Genomic DNA, 15,217 nt, shown 5'->3' with positions numbered 1-15,217 from the left:
AGCAAGAAGATGCACTCATTTGTCGGACTCGTGGAGCAAGTTTTATTTTGCTGCCGGGGACTGTGTCAGGCGAACATGTTCTTCGAGCGGACATACATAACCGGCCATCTTTGTACAGTGTCATGGAGGGGTGGAACAGCGGCCGGCCCCGCAGCCCGCAGCGGCGACGTGCGGTGCGCGGCTGCTGCGGAGCCCGGCTTGCGTGCCGTGTTCAGGCCACGATGAGTGGGTCTCGATGGTTCAAGGCTTCTTCGTTGCGTATAAATTAAGGCTTCGCGGCATGAGCCAAGGCGTCCGCCGCTATAGCAGGATCGTGACGAACTCTGCGAGGAGAAACAAGAAAGGTTGGGGACATGAACAGTCGTCGAAGGAAGTGGGCACGGGAGTTCGGCGTATGAGATTGGGTCAGGTATTGCCGAAACAGGGTGGGAAGATAAACCCTGTCACCATTTGAAAAATAAGGCGATCAAGGTGTATCTGCAATAATCACTGAAGGGCTAACCCGATCGGGTCCAGTCCCTGGCACCAGGGGCTCCCGGAAAAGGGGTGAAAGGTGTGCGCCACTACTGCATTCACGAGGCTCGGCTCGTATTCCCACCAAAACTAGGACCTTACGTTGGACATGTTGGGGTCGATGCGTCAGCAGCGTCACAAAAGATGACACTAATAAACAGCTGGGCGAGTTAAACAAAGGACGGGATGTGGTTAACGAGCTCCAGGTTGAAGGCAACCAAACGAGACGACGTTGTAGCGCCTTCCACATCCTTTCCGTCACGAGTACAAGTAAATGATGCAAGACACTGCTCCCATTCAACATTTTGTGCAATGCCTTGGACTATACATCCAATGAGACCCCGAATGCGGACGTATATATACGGTGCGGGCTAACTTGTAACAGCTTTGTAAGACAAAACTCTTGACATGGTGGAGGGTTTTCCAGTAGCTAATGTCAGCCCTACGACGCCCAGGAACGCACATGGCGGCCCTTACAGAGCGACACTTTTCCGTGTCGTGCAGCACTCCTGCAGCGTATCCACCCCACACTGTTTTCTTTCCCCAGCTACCCTTCGTGCGGTGCTCCAGCTACCGTGAACCACCCATGTGGGCATGTCCAAATGACCCCTTGCCCTCCATAAGGTGTGACGAGCAGTGGGAGAGGGCGCTGGGCATCTTGGATTCAGGGATTCAGATATCCTTGGGGAACCGAGCCACCGCTGTCGCCGTCAGGCCTATGCCGGCGGTCACACCGCCCTCTCGCTGTCTCTCCAGCAGCATGGAGCTCCAGTAGGCATTTATGGCGCAGTTTTTTACTTGTTCACTACGAAGAGTTCACGATGGTGCAGCGAAGCAAGCCGTTTCAGAAGCCGTTACCTGGCGGAGCGCGAATGAATAAATCTGAAAGCTTGGGAAAAATGTGCTCACGGCTTCAAAAATTAAGACACGGTTATGTTATAAGTACTTTTTGGAGGATGAGGGGAAGCTCATAACTTGCCGAATGGCTGCCGTTCATGGCAGAAAAGGCTATGTTTTGTTTTGACAAGGAAAAGACGCTCGGTGAAAAGTAATGAAAAATTAAGCGGATGAACTAATTTGTTCTGATAAACCATTACATGAAACGCGCGTGTTCTTAATAAAGAGTACGCGTGTATTGTAACTACGCAACGGCTGTGACTTCTTCCATACTGTCTTTCGCGGCAACTTCCGCACTGCCTTGTGCGATAGTCGGTAGATACCATGGCCACAAGAGCGAGATCCGATTTAAACCGCTTCCAAGTTCTCGCTGAGAAGTTTTCACAGCCGAGCTGTTGTAGGTCGAGCCTTTTCGTCCGGCTGGGAGTGAGGCAGGGGAAGGCGCAGGTCCACGGACCCACCGACAGAGGGCGCAGGGTTCTCGCAAGGGCGGGTTCCTCTCCCTCCCGCTATGCGAGGGAGGAGGCCGCCCTGGACAGGGGTGAGACAGCTGCGCGTATTGCGCACTTTTGGTACAAATGTGTTTTCCTGCGCCGGGCTGCTCCAAAAGCTTGAAATTCGCAACAATTGCGCCAAACTGCTCCAAAACAGTCTGAGAGCCAAGTATTTTAACGCTCCCGTCAGTTTCAGTGGGGGAAAATGCTTACTGAGGGCATAATTTTTCAGCACCCCCAGGGTGATGTTGTCCCCGCGATATAGTTTTTTCGAAAGTCACAATGTCGGGTTGCACACGTTATATTCTGCGAGTTTTTAAACTTTTCCCCGTCGGAAACCATTGCAAAGTCCTGTAGAAAAAATACATATGTGTATTGAGGTGACAAACTAGTTGTACAAGTTTATGAAAAAACGACAATCCTCGGATCGCCGTATCTCCGGAACGACATCACTGGGCAAGATTAGAAAACATGGCCGCCGGGCAAAGCAGTTGCTCGTCTTTCAGGCAGAGTGCTCTTCGCCGATTTCCACCGTGGTTTTGGTTATGGGGGTGGCTGGGTGTACATTTAGTCGTTTGATCTGTTGCGGGAAGTTGCGCGACTCGAAAGACGGGAGTTCAAATATAGCGTGGGGCCCGCGAATTCGCCGTGTTTCGGCCTTGTGTGTGAGGAGCGGTGCGAGCTTGAAGTGAAATTTCTGGCTCGTTGCGGTGTTATAAAACGCTGAGTTATTGCTGCCCTTGACAGCGAGCTTGCGAGCGGCGGGAATGGTACGATCGACACTGCAGAAGGGGCGGCGCAGGCTACATCGCCGCAAAATGTTCAAGCAGTGTCCGATAGAGGGACGTACGGGCTCTTATTGCACACTAGTATTAATGGTTCGTCTATCTGAAGGGAAATTTAATGCCAAGAGGGAGATGGCTGAACATACCAACGTTACTCAGATTAGGAGCGTAGTGAACATGCACCTTGGGGATTGAAATGGGAGGGCTGGTGGGGTGCGACGACTGTCACCTCACTGTGCGCAACTATAGAGTTGTGCGTAAAGCCCAGTCTGGGAATGCACAAATAATAATTTAGACATTCACATGATAGTAAAAATGCCTTACAATTGATTGTTCAGTTTTTCAATTCGATATTCTTGACGGCGCTCCACGCTGCACAGAGCCTAAGAATTTAAAAATGGTTTGTAAAGATGCAGTGCAGTTCGTAGCTTTTGATACTCTGGTAGAAAAACTCTATCGAAAGGCTGTTTCAGTGTATGTACGTTCAAAACCGATTAATAAGTGCACTCCCCCCTCCCCCCCCCCCCCCCCCTCCCCATGAGTTGCCAAAAATGTGATCTTTTAGGCTCCTAAGGGGACATAATAAATGTTCTTCTGCTCCAAAATCGAGATTTCGCTGCTCCAAAAACTGCTCCCAAATCTGGTCCATCTCTCTCACCCCTGAGCTGCCAGCTCCCGCCGCTCACGTCCCGCTTCCTGTTTCTTTGCGTGAAGCGTAGAGTTTGTGCGGTGGCGGCGCTTCCGTTCCCGTTCGAGCGGCTGTTTGCGTCCGAACCGACACAAAAGAACCGAAGCTCTGCTATTTCGGCAGATTTCACACTGGCGGGAACCGGGTTAAATTTTTATTACAAACTGGTAGGTTTTACAGATGCGCGGTTGTTAGGGTGCAACCACAGTCACACCATTAACTTTATTTATTTATTTATTTATTTATTTATTTATTTATTTATTTATTTATTTATTTATTTATTTATTTATTTATTTATTTATTTATTTATTTATTTATGTTAGCGAACCCGCGCTTAACCAAATCTGTAGATATTCGAAACAATTAAGTAAAGCTTTCTTTTACATACCAGTTCACAGATTTTGTTTCTGTGCGCTACTTTAGACGCGCGATTTCACTTGCTCGTCTCGCTTCACCAACCAGAAAGAAAAGACACAAACTACTTCAGTTTTCAAAAGCGGAATAAAAAGAATTATATATGGACAGAGAGAGCCACACGGCTCGTAGATAGGCCGAACGAGAATTGGAAAAAGCTTGGCCACATGATAGCGTGGGACGCGATAGCGTTATCGGGCCCCGTTTGGATCGCACATATATCATTCGCGTATCATGCTCTGGAGTCACATAATGGCGCCATTGTCGTGCACGACACTCCTTTATTAGAACGGCACCCGCGTGCACTTTTAGGCTCTAGCTCGCACGCCATTTGTTGAAACGGCGCCTGACAATCCCCGGAGTTTTATTGGACACTGCGAAGTGACACTTAAGGATTTATTGCTGACGGTCAACTCCGCCGGCTTTTCTGCGACATGGTGCCCTTGACGCTAGGCTTTTATATTTTTGGAAGCTGCTAATGTGGTGTTGACCACGGTCCTGATTGTTGAGGCGTTTTATGGCGGAGGCGACGTAAATACGGCAATTGTTAGCCTAGAATTGTGCTAAATAACCGAATTAAAACCTGAAGTTGGGCCAGTCCGGGCTGCTTTCTCGTGCCAAACACTCATGCTGAGTGCCAGCCCCCATCGGAGCTGCGCTTAACGCCTGTGCGCGTTCGCTATCCGTCCGCGCGCAGTGCGTACCATGATTGATTTGATTGATCATAGGGTTTAACGCTCCGACGCAACGCAGGCGATGAGGCGCGCCGTAGTGGAGGGCTCCGGAATAATTTTGACCCCCTGGGGATCTTTAACGTGCGCCGAAATCTCGTAGGCACGGGCGTTTTTGCGTTTCGCCTCCATAAGAAAAGCGGCCGCCGCGGCCGGGAATCGAACCCGCGACCTCGTGCTCAGCAGCACGGCAGCCACTGAGCCACCGCTAAGGCGGGTCAGTGCGTACCTTCGTAGTTTATCCTGCCGTCGTTGTCGGTGTCCGTGGCTCGGATCATGCTGTCCAGCTGGGCCTCGGACACTGGCTCCCCGATCATCTCCATGGCCATCTTCAGCTCGTCCTGCACACGACCATGGCGCGCTCTTTCTCACTGTAGTGTTCGCACGCTCCCTAATTACACGGTTTAAGAAGGCCGGGTATACGGCGTAACTGGGCTGCCCTTCCCCTGTCTGTGCGGCGCACAATCTTCTCACGATCCTGTGGAAGATTTCCGCCCTGTAGCAGTCCATTCGCCCCCTCTTGTTCTAATCCTGTTCGAGATCTATAATGACAAAACAACAACAACAAAAAAAAAAAAAAACCACACGCCTAAGACGTGCCAGAATCTGTCGTGAAAAGGAGCCAAACATTTGCCCGAGTGAGCTCAAGACTTCAAGTGCGCTATAGCGGACATAAGTGGATCAATTTAAACGTGCCTCGTTTCTTTACCGTACGCCAAAAGTGAAAGGAAAGCCTTGTTCGCCATTTATTCTTCCTAGCGGCTGCTTCATTTTTTAAACTACTTTCCTGAAGGCTAAGTCGGAGGGTTATATTACTTTTCGCACCGGTTGTTTTTCTTATTTAGGCAAGAAGAGACAAACAGTTAACGACATTTATGTTCACAACATTCTGGAGGGCGTTAAGACAGCCCGGGTAAATCTATGTTCACGCGTAGTACTTTCCTAATTTTACTGTCCGGGCTTATGTGGCTTGAAGCCGGGTTTTCATGAAAGTAATTACCAAACTCATTTCATCATTCCGGTCGTTTTCCCTCCATTTAGGCAAGAATCAGTGGTTTAGCCGTCAGTTTATTTTGCCTTCTGTACAGGCAAGAATGGAGACACGAAACCGTTATGATGACTGGGTTTATTTCGTGACGTCAGCACAACCATTGGCAAGGACCGCCGAAGGAGAGGGTGGCGGGCTTTGGATTCCCCTCTTGCGTAACGAAGGCAACATGGCGCGGTCGCACTAGCGAAAAGTGGCTCGACACAAAGCCGACTGACCGCTCAGCACTGGTAGTCCTGAAGACTGTCGCGCAGGTGTCGTAGCGATAGTCTCTAAGCTTCGGGTTCACGTATACGCGGGAGGGCTGGAGCACTTCGTTAAACCCAACTGGACCCCGTCGGATGCGCGTGAGCCTGTATTTGGCAGCACGCAGCCTATGCAGCCCGTGCAAGGATATATCCTACAACCTTGAACGGGTCGCACGTACCTGTAATCAATGCGTCGTGTTCAAGGTCGGACTGACGGGTGCACTAATTTCCGTGGTAAGAGCTCCTTGAAAATATAACCTTTTGACTAATGAACTCATACTTCTAGCGAACTTTTAGCTCGGGACGAAGAAAGAAAAGATGAAACACACGCTTGTGTTTCGTGTGTTTCGTCTTTTCTTTCTTCGTCCGTGCTAAAAGTTCGCTAGAAGTACGAGTTCATTAGTCAGCAGCAACCAACTCGCCCAACTCTCCGCTATAACCTTTTCAACCCCGGTTGACACGCTCGAAAATAGCGAAGATAGTCACTGCGATATTATCGTCCTAGCTGATATCACTAGCGAGCCAATTGAGAAGCGTCTCAGCGTATCTTTAACGCGGCCGTTGGACACTGAAGCGGGAGTAAATGGCCGACCTTGAACTTTCGACCGCGCAATCACCGCGTTCCTGTGTTGCTTTGTTCGAAAAGCTGTCGTAGTTCAAACTAATCGCTCAGCGCTGGCAGTTATCTAGCGTCCGCTTTGCCGACTCGTTGCCGTCGCGCTGCAGCGAGCGTACGCGAGAACTTTTAGGGAACGACACGGGCTTCGACTGCAGCGAAGCGAATGCCAGCGCCGTCGAGAAAGGTGTGTCGACCCGGGTGGACTGAGAGGTCGTAGATCCGAGAAAACACGAATTCAGCGAGCGCACTGGTGTTTTTCAAGCGGAGCTTTGTACGGCTCGGGGAAAGGAAATCCGGCGGTCACGTGCACGCAGAAGACTCCCCCGGCGCAGCCTCACGCGCATGCGCGAAAAAAACCAAGTTGGAGAGAGCGCATTATCTCTCTCGCAGCAGAGCGTGCGCGCAGCTGAGGCGACAACTGGTGCAGGGGTGGTGCGTGAGGGGCGGTGGCAACGGCCAGCACCGGTCGCACGTTTCTTCGCAGTGGGCAGGCCACGCGTCACACGTGAAACACCGACCTCGCCTTACACCTTCGCTGGCTGATCATCTGTGTGGACCGTTTTGTTGTCGTCTTTCCTTTTTTTTCCACTAGTATCCAAGTGAATGTGAAGCGGTCGAAGTGTTAAAAATTAAGCACCACTCTCGCTCCATCGATGCAGTGGCAAGATATGAGCGTCTCTCTTATTGTCAAATAACCTTTTAATCTGCATGTAAATTCACCTTCATCATTCCTACGTGGCGTGACAAGGCGACGTATTGAGATATCGAGCTAGTGCGCGAAGACGATGATATACAACAAACCTTGAACCTTCTCGTGGCTAAAAACAGAAGTAATCAGTTGCCTCAGTGGCGATGCGGGCACTGACCAGCGTTAGCTTTACGGATGAATTCGGAATTCCCGCAGAAAGAGTTGTTGGAGGTCTTTGGGAGAGGCGTTGCAATTGGCCCGAATTGGCTGTAGGTGATGATAATGATGTTTACTGATAAATCACAAAAGAGCGTAAATTCCTCTGGAACGTTCCGTTTCCGAAAAACGCCGAAATTTTTGTTTCGTGGGCGTTTGTAAAATAAACGTTTGTTCCTCCTCCTCGGCGTTGAAATGCTCTTTCAGAAACAGCTCTGTGTATATTTAACTCAACGCTATCCCCCGTCATGAAGTTTGCTTTTCCCCAGAATGAGTCTGCTTGCGGTGGGGTACCCTTTACAGGCCTTAGCGCAGTTTATCACGGCGCGGTCCCACGGCCACGTGAAATTGTAGGCCGATGGGAAAAGCGAAGTTCAGAGCAGGTTTCGAGCGGGATCAGTGAGGTTCAAATGGAGGTGAGAGCGAATGATGTGCGTGCCCGTGCGTACCCTGGTGATGAATCCGTTGGCGTCCTTGTCGAACACTCTGAAGGCGGCCAGCAGGTCCTCCATGACGTCATCCTTGATGCCTGTCTGCGCGGCCATCCACGCCAAGAACTCGTCCTCGCTTATCAGGCCGTCGTCTGGGAACGAGAGTCACGTGCACGGATGCGTCAGCCGCGCGAGCTCTTCAGCCGGAACGCGCCGTGAAGTGCATGTACTGCGCTGGCTATTAGAGCCAGGTGTCCAGTTAAACATCGCGAATTCAAAGCAGACAAAAAAGTACGCCTCCATGCGAGCAAGGAATAACTTACAAATTTTTTTCTCAATGGTGTTTAAAATCTCATGTGCTGACGCAATATTAAAAGCTGGCCGTGTAAGATGGTTGCAATAAATGCTATTTCTCTTAACCCGGGCAGTAATATCTGCTCCAGCGTTTTTAGGATAAGTCTTAGGCTGGTTTGAGAACTGAAAAAGTAATATCATACTACAATGCGAATGTCTTTCTGGTGGTAAGTCGTGCGGCCAGGCTGGCATAATGTGCGAGAGATAACTTACAACCCCCGACAAATTAATTTAATGAGTAAAACATTTGATAAGGACTCGAGCGAACAAGTTAAGCAAGCGGAATCGATCCTATAGTCATCGATAAAGGCGATCGAGCGTCACCAAAACTAGCCTGAATTACATTTGCATTCAGCGCTCCTGTGGCTGCTTAAAAATCTCGAACCACTAGTGGGGTCCAGGGTTTCTAGCTTTAAACGTGAGCTGCCTTTAACTATGAGCCCCAGTGCTAGTATTTAAAATGTAACTATATATATAGTCCTTTGTAGTTAGTCACCATGCAGCCGACGATCCCATGCGTAATTTGTCCGACCGGTCTTTTGATTCACCCTTAAAAACTGCGTTCGCGCATCTAACAGTTTTTCCAGAACCTCCTGCTTGTTACACGCGATCATAACACTACTGAATGAATGGCTGGTCAACCAGGTCACCGAGAGCTGTTCAGTGTCACAAAACCAATCAGTCGAGGCACTCCTTGCAGACGAATACGAGGGTTCAGCCGTAGCTCAAGCACCGGGGAACAGAACGCACGCCCGTAAGCACAGGCTACGCAGAGTCGTCGTCTGCGAACGTATCACGCACTCCCTCTCGATAAAAACTCACCTGGTACATACTGCACGGCTCGTTTCCTGTTTCTTTGGGGTTTGCGTTGGTCGCTCCACTGCGCCCCTACGACTCAACCGCCGCGCAATTGAGATTGAATTCTCGTTGCCCACACGAATAATGAACTCACAGCTCGCAGTTGGGCTATTTCAGGTGAAACATGTAGGGAGACCAGCCGGCATATGAAGCGCCTTCCTTAAAAACAGCGGGCTGTCCTAGCATTGTTTGTTAATTACTTGAGGTGATGAAAAGGAGGGAGGAAGAAAGATGTTAAAAACAACCGTTGTAGGGCGTACAAAGCCGACGATAAGTATGAAGGTAAAAAAAAGTAACTGGTATCCATTTTACTAGGGCTATACACACAAAACACAAGTTAGCCTGAATGGGAGTTTCTTGGCTGGGATACGTCTTTTAAACTCCTCACGACAGGCGGCCTGCTCCCACGTGTGGTAGTATGATGGTGGAAAAACTGCCAGTTTACACCGGGGGCCACAAGCCGTCGTAAATAAGCGCATTTACCACGGTTGTACCTCTTCACAAAACGCAGTATCTGGCTGTGATTACTGCGTTTGTCCTAATGGGAGTATTAAAAACTCCCATGCCACCTCCATTTCCTTCTCCTCCTCCTCCACCCCTTCCTCCTCTACGCGTCCTTACAAAATGGCTGCCAGTTGGTGTCGTGTGAGCTCCAGCGTCCCCGAACATTTATTGCCAGTGTGAACTTGCGGCCGGACGAACGGATGTGAAGTGCTTCCCAACAACCGAAGCTCGTTGCGAACATTGTGGAACCAGCCTGGACTGACGTGCGACGGACTGCAACGTCGCCTCCGAGTCACCGACCTTCGAGCCGACGGAATACGCCAGCGAGCCGACGCGAGGCCTAAATTCAGTGATCGCTGAGAGTGGCTCGTTAAAAACAACGCGGTTGTGCCTCTGCGAGGTGGTTGAAGGTAAGATTTTCACGTTTTTTATTGTACGCAACATTTTGGGAGACTTGTGCCCCTTCTAGCGTCAAATAAACTCAACGTGTTTCCCGCGCCACTGCACGGGCGATTCTCCGCCACTCGAGGTGAGCGTTGTGCTTGAAAGACGGCACCATGCCCGGAACGTCATTGGGGAGGCCGAACGGTGTGAACGCAATGCGTATTTGCGCGGGTCTCGAGCAGAACACTCACTCATTCACACTTGCAAGCAGAATGAAAACTGTCCGAACTCTGGACGGCTGTTAGGTGTTTTTGTTAGGCTGTGTCTGTGGCTTTCTGGCAAGCGAGGGTGAAGTTGGCCGGTCAAACGTCGCAGGGCGGCCGCTTTTCCTGAGAAGTAGGTGTGGTGCCAGCCGCGCCTGCTACGAGGAGGGTGACTGCCGCGTGCCGCCGGCGATTAATTGCATTCACTGGAAAGGGAGAAGGTCGGGGCCCCGTGGGAGCTCTCCGTACGCTAGGCGCGTGTAACTATAACCAGCAAACGCCATTCGAGGGAGCATTCTGTAGAGTCGACAGACGACTGCTTATTTTATTTATTTTTTTTTTTGAAGGGGGGCACGCGCAGGTGTCACACCGACCGAAATTTTTCCTTAACTTTCGGTGAGGGGAGAGAGCAGTGCGGGGGGTAAAACCTGAAGCTCGTTCCCAGAACACTACACGCAAGGAAAAGAGGGAAAGGAAGCATTTTGAGAAGTTGGTCGCCACAAGGGTCGCGCACCTTTTTGAACAGCAGAACACTTCGTTTTGACGAACTAGTGAGCGCGCAGGTGTCTCGGACAGAAGTGCAATTTTGCGTAGCTTTAAACAAACATTCAGACATTCGGAAAGTTGGACACAAGAGTGACAAGTGCAGCGTCTTTACAGTGCCGTTTCTTTTCTTTTTTTTTCAGGTCAGATGCCCAATATGCCTCTGTATTTGTTACCGCAGATTTAAAGCGTTTTGCTATCCCTCTAATGAATGTGCTGCTGTGGCTTCCAGGGGAATTCGCGAGGGGGTGCGGCAACGTCAGCGTTTGGGAGGCTGGTGCAAGCAAACAGCGCATCGACGACATGCTGACCTCATTGTTTGCAAATGGCTTAAATTTGTTTCGTTGAGGAGTGTTGTAGTAGATAAAGCTCTTTCCAAGATACCTTGTGTTCTCGATGTAGGTGTTTTGTTGATTCTGTGTTTTTATTGTCTTATTAACGTGTTCGCACGTATATCGTTCGCAGGTATAATTTTTATGCAATAAATTGACTGTGCAGAAAACAAACTTTTCACGTTTCGCCATTCAACGTTTGAAGTGGAAAAAGACTAGAAATTACGTGATCCCCAACGAAAAATAAAAATGCGGCCTGTGCCCTTATTAAGAACTCCCAAATGCATTAATACATTCCACTGCAGCGCATATATATGAAGCGCACAAAAACACACACAAAAAAACCTCGAATGCAGGTCAACACTGCTCCCAATGCGCCCCCTGAAAACTCCCAGTTGGAGGAAACAATACACTCCCAATGGTACCCCTGGAAACTCCCATTGTAGTGGCAGTAAAATGAAACTCCCATATGCTACTGAAAAAACTGCCGAAATAATGGGAGTAATGCGAAACTCCCATTGGAAGGAGTTTTGAAAGCTCCGAATTGGTACTGAGTTATGACACAAGCCATTTACTCCCATTCCGGCTTATTTGTGTTCTGTGTGTAGGCTTAGGAATGTTAAGTTCCTTGGCGACCGAAGTGAATAATAACGAGTGTATTGCAAAGCTGCAATCTGACCGAGGAACGGCGAAAAAATGCGCCTCTGCCGACGTGTGCGGGGTCCGTCAAAACACGAGAGGTTCTATGGAGCGACGGTGCAGCACACGTTGCGCGTGCGAGCAGCTCATCTGAAGCGGCCGCTCACCCCTTCCGGAGGCCTGCACGACGAGCTGCTGAATCATGGCGTCGTTGAGCAGGATGCCCAGGTTGTCCAGCATGTGCTTGATCTCGGCCGCGTTCACCCGGCCGTCCTGGTTCTTGTCCAGCAGCAGGAAGGCCGCCTTCAGCTCTGCGCATGCGCAAGAGGGGGCGGGAGGAGGGGGAGGGGTGAGGATCGAGAACGGTCGGGGGTGCGCGGCTCCCGCTGGGCCACCCCCACGTGGAGAGATGAAATGAAGGAGAGGGCCTCAAGTAGCCTTGCTGGCCAGCGACTGCACGTCCGGAGAGAGGGCAGAGAGATGACCAGGAACGCGTGCGAACTGAGTCAGGTCCGCTGTACCGGCCAGCAAAGCGTAGCAGTTGAGAGCAGGGCGCAACCAGAAGCAGAGTCTCTTCCTGCCGGACCGTACGGGAACAGAGAATGAAGAAAGCTATGCAGGACAGAACCGATTAAACGGACCCGCGGCACTTTCATTTCGGCCGCCGGTCGGTCGCGCGCTGTCTGGTATATGTGACAGGCCAGGCATGAAATCGCGTCGGATAACCGAGGTGGTTTTAATGCGTTGTTTCTACGGGGGCTTCCCCAGGACTCCACTGTCCGTCGTAAAACCCGGGTTTCGTAAAACCCAGGGACACACTACAGGGGTTCCACTGCATTTCAACAGAGCGATGGTTAACCGCTCATGACATTTGGGCGCACGTGTGCTTGGAACCGGCACCGCAATTGTCTTCTGCACGAAGCCCGCGCCTCCTGTTATGAAAGTGCGAATGGTGCTTCGAAACCACTGTCAGGCCTCCAGTGCAGTTGGCATATCTAGAACGAGGCACTGCTGCACCGCCTGAGCCATCTCAGGGCAACTCAGCCATCCGTGGTTGCTTGGGCGAGTTGCCAACGCGTGATGCTGCCGCCATGCTTGAACTTAAAGGGACCCCGAAAAGCTTTGGGAAGGTGGCAATCAAATGCATTCAGGTGGTAGAACACACAACGGGGGATTTTTGAGCCAAGTGTGAGCCCCATACGTTGTACAGATAATTTGTAAACAATTTTTGAAGATCGCCTTTCTCAGCCGATGAGCGCGACGCCGCAGCGAGCCGACCGCGGGTGACGCAACGGCGATCGCTGCTGACGCAACGGCGAAGGCGTCCCCTGATACGCCCAATCGCCGGAAAGGTCGGCCGCCGGCGGCGTCACTTCCATTGGCTTCCGGCTGCTCTTCCTCCTTCCTGCGCGATCCCGAGGCAAAGGCGGGTCCGCAGTGATTGACGCGAGCCTAGGCGCAGGAATGTAGCTAGCTGCTTTGAAGGAGGCAGAGAGGGAGGAGGAGTCGATCGGCAAGTGGGGAGAGGTGCATTTAATTGCTTCTGGCGCAGCTAATACTGAATGCAGATCAATAATTCCAACGGCATTGCATCGCTATATTGGTGCTACGCGACAATACAGGCCTTTTGTAACTTTTACAGAAGGCTTTTCTGGGTCCCTTTAAGACTGGAAAAACAGCGAAAGGTCGTCGTCGTTTCGCTGTCGTCCACATCGCAAGTTTTCGCTTTCCGGTTGCAAGTCCAGCCAAGTCGCAGAGGCCCATTGTGGGCTCACGTACCAGAAATCGGCACATATCAAGCGCTCTTGGGTTACACGAAGATTGCTAAGGCGAGTATTTGATAGCCGATATTTCTCGTTTCTAGTACGCTAAATATGGCACCGGAACTGGGTTCAACTGTCCCTAGCTTTTTAGGCTGAAAATATTGCGTGTGATTAGGGCCACGGAAAATACCAATAAGAAAGCAGAATGGTTTGTTCCCGCAATTGTTTTTTTCTAGGTCCACATGCACACGTGTCACGAAGAGCACAGGCACCAGGGAGGGTTGTTAAGTGCGTCTATTCGTTTATATCCCAATGGCTGACAAAAAGGCAGGAGACATGTATACTAGTGGTTTCTACAATGGTTTCAACATAAAAAAATTCCCTCGCACTTCCCCGAGGGGGAAAGTGTGTAAGTGCGAATGAACGGTTGCATTCGCACTTAAAAGAAAGATGCATTTATTCACAGACACCTATTTGTGTTGTCGTTGTACTTGATCGCTAGAAGGATCGCTTTGTGGTCCGTGAAATGGACCGTCAAAGGGTCTTGGAGGACGGTGCGGACTTGGCATTTTCTCGCAAAGGCCAGGTCGATGAAACCGCCGTTGATGGTGGTGGGCGAGTCGAGGGGTACGCACGACATGGAGTGCGTGGCGTGCATGTAGTCGACCAACCACTCTCCGTCCTTGCGGACGCCGACGTTGAAGTCGCCGACCAAGACGACGGGATCCGAGGGTTTGGAAATTTCGTGTCAGTACTCCTTTAAGCGGGTGCATTAGCCCTTCTCACGCCCGATTCCTGGTCAATCCCTCACGTGGGTATGTGCCATGAGGAGGCGCCCAACACCCGCAGTCACTGAGCGGAGAGAGGAGGAGGAGAGTAGCGCGCGCCCATCTCCCCCCGTTGCTAGGGAAGACGAGGAGGAAGACGAGGAGCGCGCGCACCCGCAGCTGTTGCTATGCGGACAACGGCGGCGGACGATTCAGGCTCGCTTAAGAAGTGCATTCGCACTTAAAATCTGCGCGGGACTGATTTGTGTTGCATTTGCTTGTGAAACGAAAAAAGGTTTAATGATCGCGATAAACTGTTCCGCAACGCGTACCATGCCCTTTCTGTCTTATTCTTTTTTTAATGCTCTCTTTCACGCAGAATTTGTGATGCACTCCAGCTTTCGCGGCTTTGGTGCGTGCCTAGAGCTGATCAGTAGCACTCGGGTGAATTATTATTGCGCGAACAATAGATGGAAAATATTGGAAAAAAATATCGCCGTCGAGCTGATATGCCAAAACCGCTCTGCGCGAACACCTGCTCAATCTGGGACTCTCAACTTCGGCGGTGCAACCCTCGAACGTGTCGGCCTTCATTACGGCCAGGGGCTAAATCAATGCGGAAGCAGCTAATTTCCCCCGTATGAAGCGGGTCAACACTATGAACACGTCTATCACCGCGGGGAGGAGAGGTATGTAGGTAAACTGCTTTCGACCCAATAGGTACTATTCGGGTAATTCTCCACCTCTTTGGCCAACACACGCAATCTCCGATTGCCCGGTGACACATCGCTGCTTATTTATTTTTTCGAAGATTCAGTCATCCGCTCAGAAGGCGACTAAGGAACTATTACGTTTTCTACGGGCGACGAACTTGAACACTAGGCTATAGACTGCGAGCTTCCAGTGTCAATCACTGTCAGTGCCTCAGTGCTGGGCATATGTGTCTGGTCCAACTTTTCCTCTTTTTTTTTTCCTCTCTCTTTTTTGCCCATTTCCCCTTTCCCACGTGCAGGATAGCAAACTAGGCTCTAGCCAGGT

The 15,217-nt window shown here is 50.6% G+C and overlaps 1 protein-coding gene across 1 annotated transcript in view; it reads right to left on the bottom strand.

Moving 5' to 3' along the window:
• Positions 1-18: 18 nt before the first annotated feature.
• The window catches only part of LOC144137796 (calcium-binding protein E63-1-like), a 41,878-nt gene continuing 26,679 nt past the window's right edge, over positions 19-15,217 (bottom strand). Inside the window, 5 exon segments of the mRNA XM_077669781.1 lie at positions 19-311; positions 313-323; positions 4,752-4,863; positions 7,791-7,924; positions 11,817-11,960. Of these exon segments, the coding sequence (XP_077525907.1) occupies positions 66-311; positions 313-323; positions 4,752-4,863; positions 7,791-7,924; positions 11,817-11,960 (647 nt within the window). The 3' untranslated portion in view covers positions 19-65.

This window comes from Haemaphysalis longicornis, unplaced genomic scaffold (genome assembly GCF_048455015.1).
Source record: "Haemaphysalis longicornis isolate Haplotype H1 unplaced genomic scaffold, Haemaphysalis longicornis Haplotype H1 scaffold_5, whole genome shotgun sequence".
In the NCBI taxonomy this organism is placed as follows: Eukaryota; Metazoa; Arthropoda; class Arachnida; order Ixodida; family Ixodidae; genus Haemaphysalis; species Haemaphysalis longicornis.
Note: the sequence above shows the minus strand (reverse complement) of the source record. Positions and strands in the feature narration are given on the sequence as shown.